Source organism: Heteronotia binoei, chromosome 8 (genome assembly GCF_032191835.1).
Source record: "Heteronotia binoei isolate CCM8104 ecotype False Entrance Well chromosome 8, APGP_CSIRO_Hbin_v1, whole genome shotgun sequence".
NCBI lineage: Eukaryota > Metazoa > Chordata > Lepidosauria > Squamata > Gekkonidae > Heteronotia > Heteronotia binoei.
This window is the reverse complement of record NC_083230.1, coordinates 106313004-106325713: the sequence shown is the minus strand read 5'-3', so window position 1 is coordinate 106325713 and position 12710 is coordinate 106313004. Positions and strand designations below refer to the sequence as shown.

The 12710-nt window shown below is 48.2% G+C and overlaps 2 protein-coding genes across 4 annotated transcripts in view; one reads left to right on the top strand and one right to left on the bottom strand.

Annotated features, from left to right (window-relative positions):
- Positions 1-12710, bottom strand: part of CALD1 (caldesmon 1) — a 710639-nt gene that overhangs the window by 97817 nt on the left and 600112 nt on the right. The gene's annotated exons all lie outside the window — the stretch shown is intronic.
- Positions 1-12710, top strand: part of LOC132576562 (solute carrier organic anion transporter family member 1B3-like) — a 44209-nt gene that overhangs the window by 27709 nt on the left and 3790 nt on the right. For both annotated transcript variants that reach the window (XR_009555756.1, XM_060245819.1), the window contains exons 9-12: positions 1720-1884; positions 5743-5938; positions 9012-9174; positions 12107-12291. Coding sequence is in view for 1 of the 2 variants with exons in the window: in XM_060245819.1 (XP_060101802.1) it covers positions 1720-1884; positions 5743-5938; positions 9012-9174; positions 12107-12291 (709 nt within the window). In the remaining variant the exon portion in view is untranslated. The remainder of the gene's footprint in view (positions 1-1719; positions 1885-5742; positions 5939-9011; positions 9175-12106; positions 12292-12710) is intronic.

Here is a 12710-nt window from a genome sequence, read left to right as displayed (position 1 = left end):
TTATGCAGTAGCTCACAACGTCAGTGCCAGTAGCGCACAACTTTAATACCAGTAGCTCACAAAGTAGACATTTTTGCTCACAAGACTGCAGCTTTAGAGGGAACATTGATCTCAACCACTGTTCGGTTTTCAGATCCCTCTGGGGAAGTTTGTAGTCAGGCAACTATCCTTCCCTGGTGTTTGTTCTCTTGGTCACACCACAGCCTTCTTCTTTCCTAGATCATGGCTTTCCAATATGTGAGCCGTTTAGACTGTGAACTCCTTGGAGGTGAAGTACAGCAGATGTAACACAATTTGTCAATGACACTGGTTTGAAGTTGTCTTTTAGATACTATTACTGTAACCCTGACTGATTCACTATGTGTTGGTGCAGTTTGGTGCAGGCCCATAGCTAGAACATTTTAGGGGGGGGGGGCAGGGGATAAAATTCAGGGGGGGAGGGGCCCAAAATGACACTTGACGCATCAGAGCCTGAAGCATGTTCAGACAGGAACAGGAGGACTCTGTGGCTGGCGGGCCAGGGAGAGAGATCTGTCCCACAACAACACTCTTGGATTGCAAATGGGAGGGGGGTGGTTTCCATGCCACAAACTAAGCCTCACACACGTTTGGTTCTTAAGTTCTATTACATGTGTTCAGAGTGGCAGTGAGTGGCAGTGAGCAAAGGGGGCAGATTGGAGGCCCTCCAATGGAGGAGCCATACAGATTAGGGTTGCCAATCCCCAGGTGGAGGCAGGAGATCTCCAGGTTTTGAGGCTCTACCCCTGCTTTAGGGTCATCAGAAAGTGGGAGGAGGGGAAATGTCTGCTGGGTACTTCATTATTCCCTATGGAGACCAATCCCCATAGAGTATAATGGAGAATTGATCTGTGGGTATCTGGGGCTCTGGGGGGCGGGGGCTGTTTTGCAGCAATAGCATCCAAATTTGCAGCATAGCATCCAATTTCTCTCCTCAAAACACTCCCCACATTTCAAAAAGATTGAACCAGGGGGTCCAATTCTATGAGCCCCCAAAGGTGCCCCTATCCTTCATTATTTCCAATGGAGGGAAGGCATTTAAAAGGTGTGCGGTCCCTTTAAAAGTGATGGCCAGAACTCCCTTTGGAGTTCAATTATGCTTGTCACAACTTTGCTCTTGGCTCCACCCCGATATCTCCTGGCTGCATCCCCAAAGTCTCCTGACTCCACCCCCAACGTCCCCATTTATTTCTTGAATTGGACTTGGCAGCCCTGATACAGATGGAACGGAGGGTTGAATGGAGTGGCCTGGCTGTAGCTACAGACCTGGTTTGGTGTAGTGGTTGTACGTGGACTGTAATCTGAGAGAACTGGGTTTGATTCCTCACTCCTCCACATGCAGCTGCTGGAGTGACCTTGAGTTAGCCACAAGTTCTCGGCAGAGCTGCTTTCTCAAGAGCAGTTTTTGAAAGAGCTCTCTCAGCCCCACCTACACCATAGTGTGTCTGCTGTGGGGACAGGAAGGGAAAGGAGATTGTCGACCACGCTGAGACTCCAAGTGATATAACTCCAATCTCCTCCTCCTCCCTCTCCCCCTCCTCTTCTTCTTTTCCAGTGTTAATGGACTTGAACCTAGTTATTGTAGTCAAGTGACTCTTGAAAACCACATTACCACATTACACCACCTCCATCATAAGAATGCGGGTCCATCAGTGCTCCAGAACAGGCCTGTCCTAATCAGCCCAGGTCTCTTTCTTTCAGATTTCTTCAAGTCCCTGAAAAAAGTGCTGGGCAACCAAATGTACTCCCTCCTGCTGTGCATTTCACTGCTGCAGTTCAGTAGCTTCATTGGTTATATGACGTATAATCCAAAATACATGGAGCAGCAGTACGGCCAGTCAGCCTCCAGGTCTAACTTTATAACAGGTGAGTCACATCTCCTTAAAATGGAATGAATGATGGAACAGTGCAGTAAAAGCATTGTTATCCGGCTCTTGTTGGAAATGGGATTGCTTGTTCCTCTTCTCCGAGTCACAGGATCATCCTGTTCTTCAGGAAGGCCGGCTACCTTCGTTCTACCTCCAGCAGAGCTTTCTCTTAAGATCTCAGGGGAGTCTGAGAACATAAGAAGAGCCCTGCCGGATCAGACCAGTGGTCCATCTAGTCCAGCATCCTGTCTCACACAAATAGTCCATCTAGTCCAGCATCCTTTCTCATACAATAGTCCAGCATCCTGTCTCACCAATTCCTCTGGATGGCTAACAACAGGACACAGAGGCCAAGGCATTTCCCTGATGTTGCCTTCTGGCTCTGAGATACAGAGACTGACTTCCTCTGATTGTGCAGGTTCCCCTCAGTCACCATGGCTAGTAGCCATTGATAGACTTATCCTCCATGAATCCGCCTAATCCCCTTTTAAAGCTGTTTATTCCTGTGGCTACCACTACATGCCCTGGCAACAAATTCTGAGGGATGGAAGGACCTCACCTGTCAGGCCTGCTGTCAGAAGCATAGCCAGAGTCACGACTTTTTTATAGCAGGAACTCCTTTGCCTATTAGGCCACCCCCCCTGATGTAGCCAATCCTCCTGGAGCTTACAGAAGGCCCTGTAAGAAGAGCCCTGTAAGCTCTTGGAAGATTGGGGTGTATGGCCTAATATGTGCAGGAGTTCCTGCTACAAAAAAAGCCCTGACCCGAGTAATCAAGTGGATAGGTAAAGGGGTAGCAAAGTTAATGTTTGTTCCTTTAAAAAGTCTGTTTTTGCAATGCTCAGGTGGTGGTGTTGTTTTGGAGAGGGTTAAACCCAGGGGTCATTTTGTAGAAAAAATAGGTGGTGGAGCTCATTAGCATAACCTATTAGCATATGCCCCCCCCATCCAGCCAAAAGCAACCCGATGCAAAAAAGGAGAGCCCCAGGCGAGCGAGGCTTGCTTGGGCTGGCGAGAGATCCAGCCAACACAAGCAGGCCTCGCTCACCTGGGGCTCTCCTTGGCTGTTGCCCCTATAGTCGAAAGGCCAACAAGCCATCCGCCACCTAAAATCACATAAGAAGTGGAGAAAACATGACATGGGCTTCTCCAGGGGTTAATGAGGGCTGCTGGGAGCATGGCAAAGCACCTGGTGGCTGGCTGGTTGCTCACTATCCTAATCTAGGGATTATTATGCAGCTGAACCTACTATTCAATGGACAAGGTAGGTTTTCCCTCAAGGGGGAGAGCCCACCAGTGGGTATGTCTTAAAGCTGGGGTCCTCATCTGTTTTGAGCCCATGGGCAGTTTTGGAATTATGACACAGGATGGTGGGCAGAATCACAAAATGGCTGCCACAGGAGGTGGAGCCAACCATAAAAGTCAGGTAGTGAGGTTATGTGTAATTCTAATGGTGACTCTTCAGTGCTTCAGGATGGAGGCCTTTTGAATAAACATATTGTTGGAAAACATTGTCTTCCTTACACACAGCTTGCCTTTAGTTACACAGTAAAGATCCTTGTGCTGTGGTGGTAGCTGCTGCCAAAACAATGTTGTTGTTTTAAAATCTGCACAGCCAATCAAATCTCCAGTGGCCGATCAGAAGCCCTGGTGGGCAAAAGCCCCACCAGACCACGTTGCTAGGGCATGAACCACATTTTTGCAGTTTGATTTGGTTTGTAGTTTGTGGTTGAACTGGTCTGTATCAGTTCATGACCCCTGCTTTCTGCTGCTATTGCGGGGAGCAGGAAGCAGAGGAGAGCCAAATTGGTATAGTGGTTAAAAGCAGAGAATTTTAATCTGGAGAACTGGGTTTGATTCTGCACTCCTCTGCATGCAACTGCTGGATGACCTTGGGCCAGTCACAGGTCTCTGAGAACTGTTCTTTCAAGAGCAGTTTCCGAAAGAGCTCTTTGCCTCACCTACCTTACAGGGTATCTGTTGTGTGGAGAGAAAGGGAAGGAGGTAGTAAACTGCTCTGAGACTCTGAGTGAAGGGTGGAGTATAAATACAATCTCCTCCTCCTTCCTCCTCCTCCTCTTTCTCCTCCTCTTCTAAATAGCTCACAGCCATTTAAACCTCTGCTTTCTGCTCTTCACAAAAAATGACTAAGTGGTGGGGAGCACAAAGTTCTGCTCTGCTTCTTCTGCTCAGTTGTTTTTCGTGAAGAGCAAAAAGCAGAGGCTTAAATGGCTCAGAGCCATTTAAACCCCTGCTATCTGCTCTTCATGAACCTCCACAAACTGCCTTAAAGTTTGTGGAAGTTTGTGGACAGTGCCGGCAATAGGGTGCTGGCACAAGGCCGGCACCTCAGGCACAGAGCCCCTCCCTGCCTGGCACACTCCTCCTTCCCCCACCCCCGCCCCCAGTGCGGGCAAGCTTAATCGGCAGTGGCACAATTCACACAGCAAGCCCCACCACCCAGAGCCAGCGCATGGGAGTAGGCAGGATAGGTTGCCGCTTAGGGTGCCACCCCGCCTGGTGGTGCCGCTGGGTGACCCCCCATGAGCCGGGCCGGGGCTCTTGTCCCTCGTGCTTTGAAAGCTGCAGGGGAGGTGACCATCGGCTTTGCCGCCCCCCCAATCAGCCTTCCCCCACTCAGCAGGAAGGCTGAGCGGGTGAAAGGGCTTGCGTCCTGTGCGCCTTGCAAGGCACGCAGGACACAACTGTCAGCTCCCCCCACCTCCCATCCCGATCTGGAAGCCTGAGGGGAAGAGGGGCTGGTTGATGACATCACTTTTTGTGACATCATCATACTGCGCGCGTGAATTTTTCTTCCTAAAAGAAGATGGGGGGGCGCTAAGCTGGGGTCTGCCTCCAGCGGCAGAAAACCCAGCGTTGGCCCTGCCACCACCGGCTGCCGTAGCTCTGTCTCCCGATCAACATCTGTGCTTCAAGCTTCAAGCAGAGATGTGGCATGGGAGAAGGAGCTACAGCAGTTGGCAGCGGGGTGTGCTGTGTGAGCTACACCACTGCTGGCTGAGCTTTGAAATTTCCCTCGCCCCTCACCAAAACCAGCACCCTCTTCCCCGGGCCACACTCCAGACAGCCGCCTAAGGCTGCCTAATGGACCCACTGGCAGTGTTTGTGGCGGCTCTTCCACTTGCAAACTACGAATCAGCAAAAATTCATTCTGAACTTTTGTTGTGAGCTGATTCAGGCCTATCCCTAATGCTTGCCTTAAAGAATTCCCTAACTGTTAAACATGAATAGCTTGATTGTCTTTTTCATTCATCTGCTTACCAAACTTCATTATGTATACCTGATTTACACAATGCAGACTTCATTTTCTTCCTGTAGCAAAATTTTACTTTGCATGCTTTATTCAATTTGAAATTAAAATTAGCTGGCTGAACCCTTCGTCAAGCCATGAGAGCTTATAGGGTGGCAGGGTTTTGTATATTTAAATGGAAATAACAGACTGTTGTGCCTGGCTGCTAGGTAGTTGAGCACTGGATCCCACTGGGAAGAAAAGTAGGGTATAAATGTGTAAATAAATACATCTCTCTCTCCAAAGAGTCAGTTTGATGTAGTAGTTAAGTGCACAGACTCTTATCTGGAAGAACTTGGTTTGATTCCCCACTCCTCCACTTGCAGCTGCTGGAATAGCCTTGGGTCAGCCATAGCTCTTTTAGGAGCTGTCCTTGAAAGTGAAGCTGCTGTAAGAGCTCTCTCAGCCCCACCCACCTCACAGGGTGTCTGTTCGGGGGGGGGGGGCGGAGGTTAAGGAGATTGAGATTCAGAGTATAAAGCAGGATTTAAATCCAATATATTATAATTATAATCATTATTATAATTATTATTATTATTATTTCAGGTGTGATCATCTTACCAGTCGTGTGCTTCGGTTTGCTCCTAGGAGGGTTCATCATGAAAAAATACAAATTAGACATAATTGCTACTACAAAAATGGCATTTTTTTCATCCGGCATTGGCTTCCTCATTACAGTTCTGTACTTTGTAACGAGCTGTGAGAATCACAAAGTGGCTGGATTAACAGTGCCCTATGAGGGGTATGTATGCGTGTTTGTGCCTAAGACAGAGGGGGAGGCAGATGTGAGCTTCGTTTGGAGATGTTTGATAGTTCTGTACTGGGGATGCAAGCAACATTTGGAGACTGGGAGGTTTAAGGTAGGAGTGGGCTTGCCAGTTCTCCAATCAGAGTAGGGGATCCCCTGCCCTCCAGCTCCTGTTGCTGGCTGTTGCTCCAAGCAGTGGGAGGATAATTTTAAGTAGAGTGGAGCATGTACTGTTTTCGCACTTCCAGAGAAAACCCCAACATGTCAGAGGGTAGCTGTAGGAATTGCCAGAAATTTCTATGGTTTGGGAAGACATTGTTTGTCTCTGATTTTGGTGGTTTTTTCCTCCTCCTGCAGCAGCTCTTTTGTGGCAGCCATTTTGTTGTTGCACCCTCAGTCCTATGTCAAAATTCCAAAAGTGCCTATAGGCTCAAAACGGTTGGGGGGTTCTGTCCTAGGCTCATTGAAATTTGACAGGGTTCAAATCCTTACTTTGCTGTATAATCTTCCTGGCTGACTTTGCAGAGAAGGGAAAGGACTAGAACAGGGGTGGCCAAACTTGCTTAACGTAAGAGCCACATAGAATAAACATCAGTTGTTTGAGAGCCACAAGACATGAACGTCAGAAGAAGGAAGGAAGGAAGGAAGGAAGGAAGGAAGGAAGGAAGGAAGGAAGGAAGGAAGGAAGGAAGGAAGGAAGGAAGGAAGGAAGGAAGGAAGGAAGGAAGGAACTTCAAACGGATTCTCCAAGCCCCCCCGTGTTGGTTGGCTTGACTTGGAGAAGTGATTTAAAGAGAGAAATGCCTTCTCCAAGCTGGCCAGTGGTGCTGGGGGCTTTGAGAGCCACACAATATGTGTGAAAGAGCCACATGTGGCTCCTGAGCCACAGTTTGGCCACCCCTCAGCTAGAAAGTTAATTTATATTACTTAAGAGGCTGCCATTGCTCACCAGCTCTCATGTCGCACTTGTCCTGGCTCTGCACTGTCTTCTTGTTCTGTGTTCCTTACTTTAAGAATGGCTAATCCACCAAACTTTTCATCTTGGAGTTTCAGTGGTATGGAGGGGGCAGCTCTTTCTTTTTGCCAGAACTGCCTGTTAGAGTAATTTGAGTTTAACCCCTGAGCATTCCAGGTGTAAACCCAGCTTTCACTTTGCAAAGTGGTAAATTTTTACCCAACTGCATCATAAAGATATCACTCCTAGCATTCCTACTTCCTTCAAATGCTTTGTCCAAAACTACCTTTCCCATAGGGCTGCTAAGTAGGGTTGCCAAGTCCAATTCAAGAAATATCTGGGGACTTTGGAGGTGGAGCCAGGAGACTTTGGGGGTGGAACCAGGAGACACTGGGGTGGAGCCAAGATCAAGGCTGTGACAAGCATAATTGAACTCCAAAGTGAGTTTTGGCCATCACATTTAAAGGGACACCTCTTCAATGCCTTCCTTCCATAGGAAATAATGAAGGATAGGGGCACCTTCTTTTGGGGCTCATAGAACTGGACCCCCTGGTCCAATCTTTTTGAAACTTGGGGGGTATTTTAGGAAGAGGCACTAGATGCTATACTGAAAATTTGGTGCCTCTACCCCAAAAAACAGCCCCCCCCCCAGAGCTCCAGATACCCGCAGATCAATTCTCCATGATTTTCTATGGGAATAAATCTCCATAGGGAATAACAGAGTTCCAGCAGACATTTCCCTCCCCTCCCCCCGCTTTCTGATGACCCTGAAGCGGGGGGAGGGCCTCCAAACCGGGGGATCCCCTGCCCCCACCTGGGGATTGGCAACCCTACTGCTAAGCCCCTGGGCCAGGCGGGGGGTTTTCCCACCCAGGAGGTTCCCAACCCACCGGTCCACATTGGGCCAGCAGGGGGAACCTTCCCTGCTGTTGCCAGTGCAATGACGCCACCCACAAGTGACATCATTGTGCCAGTGACGTTGCGTCCCAGCCGCTCTAGGCATTTCTAGGAAAACTCTGGTTTTCCCAGATGCTCTAGCAGTTTGGGAGGGAAAACTATGGTACAATTGGTACCATAGAGTTTTTCCCTCCCCAAATGCTAGAGCATACAGGAAAACCATAGAGTTATCCTGGAAATGCCTAGAGTGGCCAGCGCGCACCGTCACCAGCACAATGATGTCACTTGTGGGTGGTGTTATTGTGCTGCGCAGACAAAGCACATGCAAGGAAAATTCCCCGCCAGAGGCTGCAGCCTATCAAAACTCTCAAACAGATGAAATTAATATTTTGTGTCCTGTCCCATCCATGAAATGCAAAAATGCAGGCTTGTTGCCATATCGTTTTCCCTTGGGACTGTGTAGAGAATGAGGGGGGACAGTTTGCCTCTTTAACCTTCACTTAAATCCACTTTTTGAAAGCATGCTCCTTACTTTGTTGTTAGCAAGTGCTTTAAAGGTGAAAACCTGTTAGTCGTTTCTCCTTTAAAATGATAGTGGCAAGAGCGGGGGGGCTGGTTTTGAATAGTGAAAACGAATGGAGGTTGAAGAGGTCTTCCCATTTGTTCCCTGCACAGCCCCAAGACAAATCAAGGTTCCAGAAGGCTTTCATTTGCATTTTATGGATGGACATGAGATCTTTGTCCCTGAACTTTTTTTTTTAATATCTTCTGGGCATGGAGCGGGTGTCAGTGGGTACACTGGGTGTATCTGTGTGGAGGAGGTATTTGTGAATTTCCTGTATTGTTCAGGAAGTTGGACTGGATGGCCCTGGAGGTCCCTTCCAAGTCTATGATTGTAAGATGTTCTAGGCAAGGAGTTCTCATATGTCAGAAAGCTCCGTGTTCTTATATGTGGTGCTTAAATCTATCTGTCTGTCTACCTATCTATCAAAATCAAGATCTTTCCCTGTTATGGAATATAAATAGAACAACTGTACCCTGTGAGATTGTATAATAACCAGGGCTTTTTTGTGTAGAAAAAGCCCATCAGAAACTCATTTGCATATTATGCCACACCCCCTGATGCCAAGCCAGCCGGAATTGCATTCCTATGTATTCCTGCTCCAAAAAAACCCCGAATAACCAAAATGTTCATCTCTAATTTTACTTTGTAAGACAATCAATCCCGTTGCATGCCAGTTCCATATCTTCCACCTGCAACTCTGACTGCAACTGTGGTGCAAACGAGTGGGATCCTGTCTGTGGAGAGGATGGAATCACTTACGTGTCAGCCTGTTTTGCTGGATGCAAAGACTTAACAGGATCTGGGAAAAATACAGTAAGAACCCTCTGGTTTTTTTACTATGAAGAAAATGATACAATTCCCTGTACTTTCTAGTAAGACCCTCTTCCCAAGCCCTGTTCTCTGTGCTTCCAATTGCAGAGTTGAGGCAGGTGACAATTAAAGACAGGGCTTTTCAGTGGTGGCACCCCCTCCCTGACTCTAGCCTGGCATCTCCCTTCATGTTCTTTTAGTGGGTTTTTTCCACATTCTGACTTTCCTTGCATTGAATTTCCTGTTTCTTTGTGGGGGAGAGGATGGAATCTGTTCCACATTGGCTTTGCTCCCTCTAAAGGCTGATTTGATATTACGCTGGTTTATGCTCCACAGTGTCCACACTGCCAAGCCGCCTCACTTGCACCCTTCCCCTTCCAGACGGAGGGGAGACAACTACTGGCCGGCTCAAATATTTGCTACCACTTTCAAAGTGGTTGCTTTTCGAGCCGGGTGAAGTGGCCAGAAAGACGGGGTGAGTGCGGGCTGGGGACACCCGGCAGATGTTTCTGTGTGGAGGGATTATTTGAGCCGACTTCAGAAGCGTATTTGAGTTGGCCCAAAGTTCTGGTCTGGAATCAGCCTCTTTTTCCCATATAGAGGCTGCCAGGTTGCCAACTCCTGGTCACCTTCCCTTGAGATATGTGTGTGTGGGGGGAATTAATGCTTTCACTTGGGTGGGTAGGAAGACCCAAGGCATTCCAGAAACCATTGCCTGATCACAGCTCAGTCAGTCTTTCATCTCCTACTGGTTGACTCCCCTGCCCTCACCTACTCAGGCCCAAGAATGCTGAACAAACTGCCAAAAGCAGTCTTACCTCAGAGAGAGTCACATATCCCACTTTCCTCTGTGTCCTCTCTGTCAACTGGCCTCAAAAAGGAATGCTGCTGTACTGAAGCATCATAAAAGGTGTTATGGCTGCCACCAGCAACAAACCTCTTCCACCCTATCAACGGCCCATACAGACGGCCTGCCAATACAGGCAGCCTCCAAAGGCCGCCAAAATAAGCCAGGGAGCTTATTTCCTGTCTTTCCTGCCTCTTTCCTCACACCCTGGGCGTTTTCGCACTGACCTTAATCGGCTGCGACGTCCCTCTTCACCCCGCAGGATCTGCGCGGATTTCGCACCAATTGCTGCGGAGCACCCGGAAGAGCCGCAAAGTCCCGCGGCTTTTGCGGCGCAAATGTAACCCACCAAAAACCAGTTTACATTTGTGCCACAAAAGCCGCGGGACTTTGCGGCTCTTCCGGGTGCTCCGCAGCAATTGGTGCGAAATCCGCGCAGATCCTGCACGGTGAAGAGGAACGTCGCTACCGATTAAGGTCAGTGCGAAAATGCCCCCTGTCTTCCTCCTCCCCTCAGCCTCATCCCATGATGGTTGGCTGAGAAGGAGATGCCAGTTCCAGGTTGAGAAATTCCTGGAGATTTGAACGGTGGAGCCTGGAGAGGATTGGGTGTGAGGAAGGATGGGGTCTCAGACAAGGCCACCCTCCAAACCAGCCATTTCCTCCTGAGGAGTGTTTGTTGCCAGTCTCCAGGTGAGGGCTGGAGATTATTCAGAATGGCAGAGATCAGCTCCCCCTGAGGTGGGGAGGTGTGAATGCCTTCACTTGGGTGGGTGCGAAGACAGCAAGACTGGGGGGGGGGCACTCGCCCAGAGTCCTTTAGGGATATCTTTCCAGGTTGGTGGGAAATTCTTGGAGATTTTGTGGTGGACTTTGAGAAGGAGAGCATACAAGTTAGAGCTTCAGGGTGTGGTCTGCCAGACACAGGTTCTTGCTGTGGAAGCTGACTGGGTGATTTTGGACCAGTCACAGAATTCCAGCCTAACCTGCCTCACAGGGTTGTTGTTCAGATCAGAGGGGGGGGAGGAGAATGATGTAAGCTGCCTTGGTTCCCCCCACTGTGGAGAAAGACTGTCTTTTTCCTATGTAAAAGCTGCAGGAAGGGGGAAGGTGATGGAAAGCTGAAGTCAGAGGGGCAGATAAAGGGAAAGAGATAGGATTGCCAACTCCAGGTTAGGATTTAAGGGGTGGGGCCTTGAGAGGGTGAGGTTTGAGGAGGGATGGGACCTCAGACAGGTACAATGCCCTTTCTTCCTTGGAAACCATTGTTGCCAATCTCCAGGTGAGGACTGGAGACCACTCAGAATTACAACTGCTCTCCAGATGGCATCTGAGGGAGAGGCATTTCTTCTTGGAGAACCACTGTTGTCAATCTCCAGGTGATAACTGGAGAGCACTCAGAATTACAGCTGATCTCCAAATGGCAGCAATCTACTCTTCTTGAAGTGTGTGTGTGTGTGTGCAGGAGGGGGGGGGTGAATGCCTTCACTTGGGTGGATGGGAAGACAGCAAGCGTGGGTGGGGCACTCGCCCAGAGCCTCCTTCTAGAGTTTGTTGTATTTTTCTTCACAAAGGGCCTTACTCCTAGTAAATAAATAAATTCAGATTGGAATTAGGCATGCTGAAACCCCATTACAGTGAACAAATTTCAACACACATTACTCTGCATTGGATTATGGCCAAAGTCTCTGCCAGCTTGTTTGAGAATCTTAGAGTGAGGCTGAAATTAGATGACAGAGCATCCACGAGTTAATGGGAACACTGTGTTATGTAGCTTGGCCCTGAGAAGCCATGGCTCAGTAGTAGAGCATTTGCTTGGCATGCAGAAGGTCCCAGGTTCAATCCCCAGGATTTCTCATTAAACAGATCCATGTGGTAGGTGATGTGAAAGACCTCTACCTCAGACCATGGAAAGCTGCTGCCAGTCTGAGCAGATAGCATTGACCATGATGGACCCATGGTCTGATTCAGTATCAGGCAGCTTCAGGTGTGTTCATGCATGTGAGAGAGACAAAGAACCCATCCATTTACAAATGATGCACTGGTTAATAGGATGACTCTCCCACCCTCTGTGTTACCTTCTTCTAGGTTTTTCATAATTGTAGCTGCATTGAAAATGAAAGTTTTCTGAGGAGAAATTTCTCAGCAGTTTTGGGAGAATGTCCAAGAAGTGATGATTGCTCAAGAAAGTTTATATATTTCACAGCAATAAAAGTAATAAGTTCCTTTTTCTATGCACTGGGAGGGACTCCTTTTTTCATGATCATGATAAGGTAAGTACGATCAACATTACCAATCAACTTCTGCCCCCAACTTTTACCTCAGGTGTTTGTTTGTTTGCTGCTCCTGATAGTCTGAACTTACTGTTTCCCACATTTATTTACAAATGCCCCTGTATAAATCGATGGTGCGGTCTCATTTGGAGTACTGTGTGCAGTTCTGGTTGCCGCACCTCAAAAAGGATATCATAGCATTGGAGAAAGTCCAGAAAAGGGCAACTAGAATGATTAAAGGGCTGGAACACTTTCCCTACGAAGAAAGGTTGAAACGCTTGGAGAAACATCGACTGCGGGGTGACATGATAGAGGTTTATAAGATAATGCATGGGATGGAGAAAGTAGAGAAAGAAGTACTTTTCTCCCTTTCTCACAATACAAGAACTTGTGGGCATTTGATGAAATTGCTGAGCAGA